Source organism: Euleptes europaea, chromosome 3 (assembly GCF_029931775.1).
Source record: "Euleptes europaea isolate rEulEur1 chromosome 3, rEulEur1.hap1, whole genome shotgun sequence".
In the NCBI taxonomy this organism is placed as follows: domain Eukaryota; kingdom Metazoa; phylum Chordata; class Lepidosauria; order Squamata; family Sphaerodactylidae; genus Euleptes; species Euleptes europaea.
The window spans coordinates 92,045,855-92,059,144 of NC_079314.1; the positions used below are offsets into that span (position 1 = coordinate 92,045,855).

The 13,290-nt window shown below is 45.8% G+C and overlaps 1 protein-coding gene across 1 annotated transcript in view; it reads right to left on the reverse strand.

Moving 5' to 3' along the window:
* SH3BP1 (SH3 domain binding protein 1) overlaps positions 1–6,165 on the reverse strand; it is a 35,914-nt gene extending 29,749 nt beyond the window's left edge. The window contains exon 1 of the mRNA XM_056847095.1: positions 5,939–6,165. Coding sequence (XP_056703073.1) covers positions 5,939–6,000 — 62 coding nt within the window. The 5' untranslated portion in view covers positions 6,001–6,165. The remainder of the gene's footprint in view (positions 1–5,938) is intronic.
* Positions 6,166–13,290: the final 7,125 nt, after the last annotated feature.

The following is a 13,290-nucleotide window of genomic DNA, read 5'->3' on the forward strand; positions in this document are numbered from 1 at the left end:
GCAAAGCATAAATGTTAACACGACACATTAAATGGTTCAAAAATTACACAATAGGATCCAACCATCAGCAAACTACCCAATAATTTCTCCAAGTAACTTTGTGACCCCTTTTGTACAGTGCTACCCTGTTGCCTGCGTAGAAAAGCCCTCTTGAATAACTAGGGTTGCCAACCTCTAGGTACTAGCTGGAGATCTCCTACTATTACAACTGATCTCCAGCCGATAGAGCTCAGTTCACCTGGAGAAAATGGCCACTTTGGCAATAGGACTCTATGGCACTGAAGTCCCTCCCCTCCCCAAACCCCGCCCTCCTCAGTCTCCGCCCCCAAAACCTCCCACCGGTGGCGAAGAGGGACCTGGCAACCCTATGAATAATCCAGTTTTGCATAGTTTGTGGAAAGCCAGCAGAGAGGGAGTCTTCCTGACCTCCGCAGGCAGGCCATTTCCACAAGGTGGGGGCCACACAGAGAAGGTCCATGTAAGGGCAGTTGTTGATTTTGCCCATTTGCAGGTTGGCACCTGCAGAAGGCCCTGCTCAGATGAGCACAGCTGTCATTTGTGTTGCCATAAATAACACCAGTCCCCTCTTATATCTTCCTTGAATGGAAAGTACCATTCTTGGGTTGCTGAGACACAGTGTGGTATAGTGGTTAAGAGCAGCAGACTCTAATCTGAAGAACCAGGTTTGATTCCCCGCTACTCCACATGAAGCCTTCTGGGTGACCTTGGGCCAGTCACAGTTCTCTGAGAACTCTCTCAGCCCCACCTACCTCACAAGGTGCCTGTTGTGCAGAGGAAAAAGGAAGGCGACTGTAAGCCGCTTTGAGACTCCTTAAAGGTAGAGAAAAGCAGGGTATAAAAACCAACTGGGTCAGCTAAATGTGCCTGCAAGAGATATTAGGCCTACTACCACAATCCATCCCACAACACAGAATACCATAAAAGGTTTTTTCTGCTGCTAATATTGCCTTTCCGCAGGTACCACTGTGCAAAACCTGAGATGGCTGTCAATACTGTGACAAAGAGAAATTATGTGTTCACTGCTCAATGGAGTTTAAAAATAACATTTTACAAACACATATACACACAAACAAATATTCCCCACCTCCCAAAATATCTGGTTGCACCCTAAGGATATATGTACACTATGAACCTATGCTGTTTTTAATATCAGTAATTCCAATAGTGCTGTCCAAATAATTCTGGGGATCATTGTTTGGTGAAGGTGCCATGCATTCTGCTAGAGTTCCTTAGTGCCCCCCCCCAAGCTTCCCTTGATCCCTGGGAAGAATGCCTATTATAGGGTGCGGTAGCTGGAGATCTCCTGGAATTACAAATTATTCCAGGCAACAGAGTTCAGTTCCCCTGGAGAAAAAAGCCACTGTGAAAGATGGACTCTATGACATTATACCCCACTAAAGTCCCTCCCCGCCCCAAATCTAGAGTTACTACTGCAGGTACTAGCTGGAGATCTCCTGCTATTGCAACTGATCGCCAGTTGATAGAGATCAGTTCACCTGGAGAAAATGGTCGGTTTGGCAATTGGACTCTATGGCATTGAAGTCCCTCCCCTCCCCAAACCCCACCCTCCTCAGGCTCTGCCCCAAAAACCTCCTGCCGGTGGCGAAGAGGGACCTGGCAACCCTACCCCAATCCTGCCCTCCCCAGGCTCCACCTTCAAAATCTCCAGGAATTTTCCAACCCGAAGCTGGTAACTCTATGCTATGAAACCCATTTATGTCTGTAGCATAGATAAACTTCTAATGTCACATTAGAAGTTTAACTGTGCTACTATTTACTGGATCTTCTGGTTTAGAGAGAGGAACAGGTTTTTTTGAATGGTTTCTGGTACACAAGAACAGGAAACTCTCAACTGCAGGAGGGAACGGCTTTAATAGTAGTGTGGGGGAAGAGAGGGAACAATTGTAGCAACAGGTGAAGCAATTGAGGCTCAGAACAATTTTTAATCTGGAATATGTCTCTTGCAAATGTTGTTCATATGAACTAGAAAGTGGAAGAGGTGCATTTAAAGTCCCCCACACTTGGGACAAGCAATTCACTATTTTTTAAAAGATGCATTTGATAACTCCCGTTAGAAGTAAAAAAATGTACCCTAAATTTTATTAAGGATTCTTGTTTATAGTACAACTATACAGGGATTATTTGAGGTCTATGATGACCCCATGTTGAAAAGCATAGACCTGAGAAATCATATTTGTGCATTAAAACACCCACAAACCCGGAGGGGGGGGCGGTGCTGTGCATGCACGCATATATATTATATATAGACACCCACTTAATTATTTCAACACAATGCTGTTGTTCAGGCAAATGTATTTTCAGAGTGTTTGACTCACCCCTCCCCCAGTCCCTTAAAAGGGCAGAGTGTTTCATTTTCCCCATTCACTTAACTGATTTGTCTATTTACTTCAGCTATACCTTGCCTATCTCCACAATGGGGTGCCAAGGCAGCTTACATCATTCCTCTATGTTATCTTCACAACAACCCTGTGAGGTAGGTTAGGCTGCTATTTAGGGCTGTCAAACTCCATGGGGGACCTGGAATTCTCCTGGAATTACAACTGGTCTCCAGACTACAGAGATCAGTTCTTCTGGGGGAAAAGGGCTGCTTTGGAGGGTGGCCTCTATGGTATACCTAGATCCTAGGTGAACTCTCTCCCCAAACTCTCCCCTCCAGAGGAACCACCACTAGGGTTGCCAACTCTGGGCCAGGACATTTCTGGAGATTTGGGGGTGAAGCCTGATGAGAGTGGGATTTGGGGAGCGGATGAAACTCATTGGGCCATTTTCTCCAGGGGAACTGGTCTCAGATCAGATGTAATTCTGGGAGATCTCCAGGACCCACCTGGAGGTTGGCAACTGTACACAACCCTCAAACTCCAGGAATTTTCCAGGTCAGAGTTGCAAACCTTGAGTGTGTGTCTGGCCCAAGGTCACCCAGCAAGCTTCTATGGTGCAGCGGGGATTCGAACCTGGGTCTCCCAGATCCTAGTCCAGCCCTCTAACCCAATACCTAGCCAAATACCCTTCTAGTGAAATTCTCAGTTGTTTAACAACTTCATCATCAAGGGGTACAGGGACTGGAACAACAGAACAAGTACCTGCCTCGAATGTTGTACAGCTTTTGGGGAAAGTTCATTGTTGTGGTTGGGTTAACTAAATAACCCCCCTCCACATACATAGAAGGCATAAAATCAAATACACATTATAATCAGCGTAGCTTTTCCAATTTGCTTTGTACAACAATGCAGACTTCCCCCCCAAAAACAGAAACTCCCCACTTGCAAATATCCACTGATCTGCCTGTAAAAAGATTCTCCTCCTGGCCTAGCTTGGAGTGAGATGAGGGACACCTGAGCATACTCTCTGTATGCCAGCTAACAGCTAGACAGGGAAGACAGGAAAAGCAGCTACAGGGCATCTCAATGCAGGGACTGGTCACATCTTGTCATTCCCAAGCTTTGCAAGGGAGGAGTTCGTACAAGTGGAGACCAGTGGCAGGGAGTGGGAGGAAGTACGCCTAACAAAGGAAAGCGCAGTAATATTAAGAATAGTTATTTTAAAGGGGAAATGAAAAAAAATAAATTATCAACACGAGTGCAAGAAGAGACCTGAGACTCAAGCTAGTACTAAATTAAAAGTTTTATCCTATTTAAACAGAAACAAGGGAAAGCCTAATATCTATTAAAATATCTGCAATATGAGGTGATAATATTGATTGGCCTTTTTTTTTGCCATCAAGTCACAGCTGACTTACGGTGACCCCATAGGGCTTTCAAGGCAAGAGAGGTTTGGAGGTGGTTTGCCTTTGCCTGCCTCCTACTCAGGACCCTGGTATTCCTTGGAGGTCTCCCATCCAAACACTAGCCAGGGCCAGGGCTGAGAGTGTGTGACTGGCCGAAAGTCACCCAGCAAGCTTCCATGGCACAAGTGGGGATCTGAACCTGGATTTCTCAGGTCCTAGGCCAACTTATCCACTACACCATGCTGGCTCTCTTATTGACCTACCTTACAGGGCTGATATATGGATAACTGACAATGTAGGTGAACTTCTCTGAACTCCGATATATTATACACATAATTAATAAATAATAACAATAATAGCACCTCCAACTGCCCTTTATGATCTATGCCGAGTGACAAGGTTAAAATTAAAACCTATCTCTCTTACATGTTTCTTCTTCTCTATAATGTGACTAGCTGCTATTTGGCAAAAATGAAAAAAGGTTGGTTTTTAAAAAATCAACCTATTTGGTGCTGGTTGCAGAGACCAAATCTAGTTTGAATATACGAAGCCATCGACCCCCCCCCCCAGTTTATCTTTACCTGCTGCAACTTACAGAAGTTCTCAGGCAAAGGAAAGCTTTCCCCACAATTTTCTATTTGAGAGCATCGTACCGGAGATGGCTGGGATTGAATCTGTGACCCTCTTCATGAAAGACATACCGTATTCCTTTTTCACTAAGTCTCAGATCTTCCCCTGGTACCCCCAGTACCCCAGAATTGCCAACAGCTAGATTTTATTTCAAAGATACACTTGATTCTACCACTCTCAAGGTGAAAATTGTGTAAATTATTTGCCTTCAAGGGACACTCAGTAGCCAGTGGAAGTAACAGTAGAGCAAATCTATATGGCTGTCTCTCATGTATCATAGGCAGGGCAATCTATGCATATGTGATTCTATACAAGCGCAGAACATGGCGTTGAGCACAGAATTCATTTTCCTGAGAATCTCAGGATTCACTTTAGGAAAGAACAAGTTTCTAGTCCATATAGTTGTAAATACAGGTTGTAAATATGCAAACACATTCATGGAGAGCAGATATCTATCAGTGACTCATTAGCCTCTATGTTCAGAGCCAATATGAACCCATGAAGCCTCTATGTTCAGAGCCAATATGCAACTGAACACCAGTTCTTTGGAGCAACAACAGAAGAGGGCTATTCCCTTCCTGTCTTGCTTGTGAGCTTTCCCCAAGACATTGGGGATGGCCAGTGTGGGAAAACAGGGTGCTGGACTAGATGGACTTTCAGGCTGATCTAGCAGGGCTCTTCTTATAATAACCGATGAAAAAGAAGCTAGAATAAGGTTTTCAGCGGCAATGGGCAAGAATTTCAGTAGCTTGCACAGCTTCCATGTACCTTCTAATTTCTTGCAGATGCAGAATAAATTTATGCCTAACAGTAATATACACAGATCATCGGAGGAGCTCAGCCCTCACTTCAGGTGGGTAAAAGAAGTTCAGGAACACTGTTATAGTAAAATCTCACAAGTGCTTGCCTAGTCTCAGGGTGGATACAGATGCCTATTATACCAGGCATTCTACAACACATCAATGCCTGAATTTCAATACACCATACGACAACCAGCAAGTAGTCACAACAAGCACACCTTGGTAAATGGTCATCTGTACATGCCCTCTAGCTAGCTTGCCATTGATAGCCCAGGGTGACTGATTGTGGAAGCATTGACCATGATTTGATTCAGACAACCCCCAAACATGAAACAGCTGTTTGAAAACTACTTCCAAGTGGCTCTAAAGACATTAAAAAGTTTGTCCGTAGGCCATTTGGAAGCCCAGTGAAGTGCACGCAGGAGGTGTAGGCTCTAGGTGAGGCTACTAGACTGTAGGCTCCAGGTGAGCACCTCTCCATGTGGTGGCCTGAGGCAAGATTTAAGGTGGCTACTGCACAGTTAGCAGTTGTCTAAATCCAGACGACGTTTTTGTCTGGACCACTGAAGTTCTGTTCAAAGCCCTGAAGCGCCACTTGGCCCTCGCCCACACCACCTGGCCCACTCAACGTCTGAGGCGCTACCCAGCCCACTGGAGTGTTGTGTGCCATTTCGAGGCACTGCCTAAAAAGGGAGTGGGAGGAGGTGGGCCCTGCAAATCAGGCCAAGAAGCCGGTCCTTACCGTCCACCGATGTTGGGATGGCTGAGCTGCTGCCGCATCCGGTTGAACTGTCTCTTCATCATCTTGGGAGAAAGAGCGGACAGTGTCCCAAGCAAGGATTGACCCAACCTGCTGGGTCTTTTCTCTCAGCGCAAGCCAGCTGCGCTTGTTGCCATCAGCTGCTCTCTCTTCTCCTCCTCCTCCACAGCAGGCTTCTTCCTGTCACTTCCTTGTCATTCTCTATTCTGCCCTCCTCGGTGTTTTCTCTATCCCTCCCTCTCTTTTTGTGGCTTCACTCCTCCTGCTTTTACTTCCTTCTCTCTGCTTCTCTCTTCCCCTTTCCTCTGATGTCCGTCACTCTCTCTTCATGGTCCCCTCCGTCCTCACCTTTCTTGCCAAATTTCTAGCCTCCTGCTCCCTTTCTAGCCTCCTTCAGCACCTCTCTCGGTTGCTCTTCAGGTAAGATCTGCTGCTGCTGCTGCTGCTTCTCTCGGTTCCTGTCACCACCCCAAAAAGTATAAATAACTTCAGCCAAGCCTTAAAGGGGAAATATTATTACAGCAAACATGCAACAAGGCAGAACAAGCTCCTGCTGCAACGGCTCCGGCTGTAGCACTTCCTACTTTTCTCTCTCTCAGCTACATTTGACAGCATGGGGTTGACACTTCAGCCGAGCTTGAGGTTTCGGCGAGGAGGAAGACGGTTGACTGATAAGCAGCAGAGAACTAGTGTGGGTTTTTTTCTCTTTTCCCCCCCTTTTCTTTTGCTGCAGCAGAGTGTCAAATGGATTTCTCATTTATTGGACCAACCAGTTGTGTTGGTTGGGGAAGATCTGCAGGTTTTTCGACTCCCTTGATCTATTTCCCAGACAGCCAAGAAGAAGAAAAAACCCGTTGTGGTTTGTGCCAACTCTCACTAATTCAGTTACAGTCACCACGGGACACAACACGTAATTATACAATACGCTAATCGCCTTCCTTCCTTTGTGATCTCGATTCTTCCCTGCCCGCAAATTGCCTACTTCCGGGCTGTGGATTTTCTGTTCAAAATTCTGCCCCGAGAAAATGCTGATTCGGAACCCAGAAAGGCCGGCCACAGTTGCCTCAGTTGAGCAAACACAAACGCACTTACCGGCTTTGCACAATTCATTCTATAACAAAGAGTAAAAATTACAAAAAAGGAACCAGACCACTTTTGCCTCAGCCATGAGCTCACTAGGAGCTCTTTGACAAGCTGAGGGGTCATTTCGGACCTAGCAAGGAGTAGGGGAAAGGTCACAGCTCAATGAGTGAACATGTTTGCCATGCATGCCCCAGGCTCTGCACCTGCATTTCCAATAGGTCGGGTTAGCTGATAGAAGTGGGATTTGAAGCCACGCCTCCTTTTGGAAACCAGAACCAGCACCAGTTAACTTTTTAAAGAACTTTGAAAGCATCAGAACCCCTAACAATTTACAGGGTTGGATTCAGCCATTTCTCTCCCTCCCCACAATCTCACCCAATTCTCCTTACTACAGCTTCTGTCCCATATGGCTTTTATACATGCTAATCCCACGATCCCCAGCATAGCCTTTTTTGTGAGTAGGGGGACCCTGCCCTTTTACATCATCAGAAAGCAGGTTTGATTCAACCCATAATATCCTAGAATGTGGGAGTAGGAAAGTTGGGATTGGGAGATATGTATGCCGAGTCCCGTTCCTCAACCCTTCCCTCATGGAGGGAAGTTAAAAGATAAACCCCCTGCCCCGGGTGGTATGTAGGGTTGCCAACCTCCTAGTACTAGCAGCAATCTCCTGCTATTACAACTGATCTCCAGCCGATAGAGATCAGTTCCCTTGGAGAAAATGGCCGCTTTGGCAATTGGACTCTATGGCATTGAAGTCCCTCCCCTCCCCCAAACCCTGCCCTCCTCAGGCTCCGCCCCCAAAATCTCCCACTGGTGGCAAAGAGGGACCTGGCAACCCTAGTGGTATGGTTCAAGTTCAGAGTTAGATGAGCTGCTCCTTGCTCACTTGCCCCCAAGCCGGTCATCTGGGCAGTTGAACTATAGCACCAGATGAATGAAGTTAAGGGGTAGATGAGCTACGGAACACAGCAATGAATGAGGTACTTGTGGGGATCAGTTTCTGAAGCATTTGTCGTACCACCCCGTGAACAAAGTCTGCCTAGAAAATGTTGGGATGTGACATCACCCCATGGGTCAAGAATGACCTGGTGCTTGCACAGGGGACCTTTACCTTTTACTTTTCCAATTTCTCCAGCTTATTTCTTCTAGCGGCAACAGTACAAAGCAGAGAAATGGGACCACCCACAAACAAGATGGGGTTTCCACATACTTGGGGGACTTCCCAGGTATGCAGAAAAAAAATTCTTTGTTAATTAAAAATTAAGAAGCTTCTCCCCACCCCCGCAAAGGGCTTGATGAGGTCGAAACATCATTGTCCTCTAGGAATCACAGAATGTTGAGGGATACTGAGAATCAGTAAATGACAAGCAAAAAGAAAATCAAGGCGGGCGGGGATGGGGATCGGCCTGCTCAAGTCGCTTACTGCTTATAGTATCCTGGGCATGGGAGAAATTTCCCTATAATTTCTTCATCTGGTGATTCCCTCTTCTCAGCCCCTTCCCCCAGTAGTTAGGCAAGATGACTAAATGGAATTCCCAGGCAGGGAGGCAGTATGTGGGCGGGGAGAGGGAAAACTATCTAGCTGGGACATCAGGCTCGCTGGTGCTGAAAACAGACCTTTGACCGATCCAGCAAAGCAATTCTTACATTCCTATGACTGAATGATAGTAAGGGCTGATCTAGCCATCCTACGCCCCTGTGAGTGGCCGGGGGGACCTGGCCACCCTAGCGGATGACCACTGTTGACCAACAGCCATGTGTAGCAGGGAAATAACAATTGCAGAAAGATTTAGGGTTTGCTATTTTAGTTTTGGTTTTAAATTATTTTTTAAACTATCATTGTAAGCCGCCTTAAACGATGGGGAAAGGCAGGATATAAATGTAATTATCATTTGTGTTATTATTATTGCTTTAAAAACTCTGTTTGTGTACTGTATTCTGCACCATGGCCAAACAGTGCTTTTTTTTTCCTGCAGGGGGTCCATTCACGTGCTCAGGTGTGAGTCACTGCAAAATTCACTGGAGACTACAGAGCAAAATACATACAAGGCATGAACCACTCAGCGTTGTTCTTCCAAAATATGAAGTGGCTTTGCAAAGATGTCAGATGCGCACCCTGGGGAGCACTGACGGCTGGGTTGCCCCCTCCCTCTAGCATATAAAGTCATCCCCCAGTTTGCAGCCATTTGCTGCTCACTCAATATACCAAACCACAGAGACCGAGGAGGGGTCATGAAGGATCAAACAAATGCAAAACCTGGTGAGGAAGTGGTCAGAGTAGGAAATACGATCTGCAAATGCTACATGAGCCAAAGAACAAGGAACGATGTACCTCTACCTTGCTAAACTCAAAGATCTTGCAGTCGTATACCTCATAATACTGCAAGAGTCCAGTAGCACCTTAAAGACTAACAAAAATATTTTCTGGCAGGGTATGAGCTTTCGTGAGCCACAGCTCACTTCTTCAGTCTTTAAGGCGCTACTGGACTCTTGCTGTTTTCTACTACTGCAGACTAACACGGCTACCCACTGTGAATTATCCTCATAATACTGCATAAGACTGATAACTGGTCTAACTTACTGCCATATTGATGTCAAAGAAGAATTTTGTTGTTGCAATAAATAGCAGCTTTTAGCAATGCTTTAGAAGCATTCAGGGTACTCCTGGTAAGTTCAGGAAACAGAAAGCTCTAACTTACATCATCATGACTGACCTTTGTACTATTTTCCTTGGTTAAGACTCATAGGCCATTTATGCACGAGAGGTTTCGCCTTGGATTTGCTGCTCTCTAGATGCACATTTCTCCTATCTGAATTCTCAAAACTCAATAATAAGCCCCTATGCAGAGTTTTGAGAATTCGGATGGGGAAAATGTGCATCTAGAGAGCAGCAAATCCAAGGCAAAATATCCCATACATAAATGGCCTTCGAAAGTAGAGGGCATGTGTTTGTCATGCAAATTTGCACATTGGCCAAAGCAAGATTTTACATTTGCATTACAATCCTAACTGAAGCAAGAGTGGACTCGAGCCCTACTTTGATCATCAGTGCTACTCAGTATGCCACTCAATAGGACTAGAGAGAAAAAGACAGCAAGGCAGATTGGATTGCAAGTATCAGGGATTTATTCAAAACCGAACTAAGTAGCTGCCCGGGCAGAGGTGAGATCACTAGTTTTCTACTGAGCCTGCTAAAGAGGTCCATGTAACCAAAACAAAAAACCTATCTGGCACGGGACATTTTTAGATGCAATACTCAGAGCATGCAGGAGAGTCACAAAGACACTCTAACCGTCATTTTATAAAGGATAGTTTAGATCTATTTCAGTCCTCAGACTGCTAGAAGACAAGCAACAAAACCCGGGCTCCTCCTGTTTCCATTCCAGCCTCCTGTCTTCCCTACATTCTGCCTTCAGTTGTGGACTTGATTGGACAGCACTGCCCCGAAATCTTAGACCTTCTAGCCACTTGCCTGTCAGCTCATTTAGCAGCGTGGAACTCAATCTGATCCATGTTTACTCAGAAGTCTCACTGGACTCCTATGTAAGGTTGGTTAAGGGTGTTTTGTACCCCAGATTCTCAAAACCGGATCATACAGTCAGGGAACTGGAATGTTATCAAAATTTCTTAATGTGTGTTAATTCTAACTGCAAGTACTGTGTTTACCTCCTGGGGCAATTTTAAATGATTGACAGGGCTTAGCTTTGGCACAGTGATGGAATAGCTTAGTAGGAGGAATGAAAGTGGGGGGGGGGCACTTTGTGCGAACTGAGTAAGGAGGGAGTAGCAAACAACAGCTCCTCCCAGCCACTGAGACAGGCTAAGTGAAAGCAGCTTCCAAGTCCGAGGGCTTTATTTTTACACAGGCAAAAAGAGCAAAGTCTCGAGGTACCAAAGTCTAACATATTTATTGTGGCCAGAAAGCTCATACACCACCATAAATTCTTTAAGGTGCCCCGAGACTCTTTGTTGTTTTGGCTGCAGAAGACTGCTATCCTTCTGGAATGTGCAATTAAGAAGATACTTTCTGGAGCAATTCTTTCAGTGTTTTTAAACCAGTGTTTTTAAAAAACCTTGCACAATACCCAGAGGGCTGCTGAAACACCCACACAGCAGCTGGGACCTCAGGTTTTAAAGATTTGTTGCAAATACATAACATGAAGCCTACAACTTTGATTTGTGCATTTCAGAGACTACGTGATGCCGACTCTAAGGGGAAATGGCAGCTTAGACCAACTTTGGCTTCGGGTTTAAGTGGTCACATCATATTTGATAAGGAGTATTCCTTCCACAAAGGAATCATAGCTGATTTTATCAAGATGATAAAATCATAGACCCACCCCATCACTCATCTTTCAGCCAGGATTCTCGGAGGAATAAATATTCATATTGAATGAACAGCAGCAGCAGTTTCAGCAATCGGTATGACGGCGGTCGTGGGGAACCACCAATGCTGGGGCTTCTACCACTGGTGGCTTGACAGGGGATGTCCCTTGAAGCTAGTCCCCACTCTGCCCCCTGCAGCAGCTAACACTCTTTCCTTCCTCATTCTCATCACAGCATGACAAACTGTGTATGTGCAATACAAGCCACAGTGTGTTGAAAGACCCCTGGGACAGCGAGGAGGGAAGGGGGCATTATCTGCCCTGATTTGGGGGCAGATGTGGTGAAAGAAGTGGGAGCAAATCAGCAACCTGAAGCTGCTGCCTGACCTGGCCTCGTTCCCTATTTGTTCCTCCTACAGGGTCCCTAAAGCACAGTGGGAGGCTGGAGTCTGCAAGTATCTTTTGTGCTGCCTGGAGAAGAGCAAACTTTATTTACCTAGGACGCGAGCCTTACTGAAACAAACACATTTATTCAATTGTTTGTCCTCCTGCACATCTCTCACTCATATTCATGGAGCCTGGACTGTCCTAGGTGACTGTAGCTGCCATTTTAGAACTTGCAATAGCAAACTGACAAATTATACCTTCTCCCTTCTGCCACCCAAAATAGCTGGAAAGAGCTTCTAGGTTGCAGCACAGGAGTGTCGTTGTCACACATAAGGTGTGCCTATTCCCCATCATGCGAAGTGCTGTACATAATGGCATGACGAAGCCATACCATGGGAGGCAATATCCAGCTTCTTTTTTGTAAGCCAACCCTTGTCTATTAAAACACAGGGAAGCCTAATGTATTGCAGTGAATTCCACTTCTGACTGTAGTTCTACTGTATGATCACGAGGGAAGTCGCAAGGAATGGAACAAGTAACCCAATTCCTTGTAGTAAGTTTGTCACAATTGCAGCAGAGGCTGGATTCTGAGTGACTGATGGGGGCATGACCCCACGTGGCTCAAAAGGGGCCTCCGCCTGCCCTGCAGCTGCTGCTCTGCTGCATGCCAAGCGACTATTTTTTCTCAGCTGTGCCTGAATCCAGCTCAGTTGTCACATGACTGCCATTATTGCTGCAGAGGCCCCTGCAAAAAAAGAGCAAGGTGGGGGGGGGAGAAGAGGAAGTGGGGACTAGAAGCAGCAGACCTGGCCGCAAACCGAAAGCTCAGTTTGAGCTCACGCCAACCATGCCGGGGAACAGGGAGAGGTGATGGTTCCCAGGGTTCGTTAGCATTCGCAGCAACTCCAAACCCTCCCACCTTCTTAGAAATACTTTTTTCCTAGTTGCTGCAGAGATCTGTCCCCATCCATCACTACCCCGCAACAGGCACGGGGAGAGGGCCCAGTGTGGGTGGGCAGAGTCATATCTTAAAATCACCCTGGAAGTTCCTGGCACTGAAACAGGAATTGCGATAGAGGAACAGAAGCCAGGATGACTGGGAAATGTTATTGCTGTAGATCACATAATTCAGCTTCTGTAAGTCGGAGTTCTGATGTTTGTTTTGTTCTTTTTTTGTGCATGATGATGCAGGTCGCTGAGATGCAGGTCATCATCTGAATGCAGCTCCTTTAGGCTGAAAACCAAATGATAAATTCTCAAGTTCACCGCAGAGGAAGAAGTAAGGTTTCTAATGAGGTGCTAGGATAAGATTCGACCCAGGGCTCTCATGCCTTTGTTAAACTGGTTCTTGTTCTTAAGACACCCTTTAGGGAAGAAGTCTCTTTATTTCCCATTAATACAGCAGATTTCACACAAAGTCTATTTTAAAGTCCTTTTCCATGTGCAGAATTTGCACCAAAAATAAGTCTGTTCAAGAACCAAATTGAATCTAGAGAGAGAAAGGGGGTGTAAAAATAACCCTGAAAGAGGGACCAG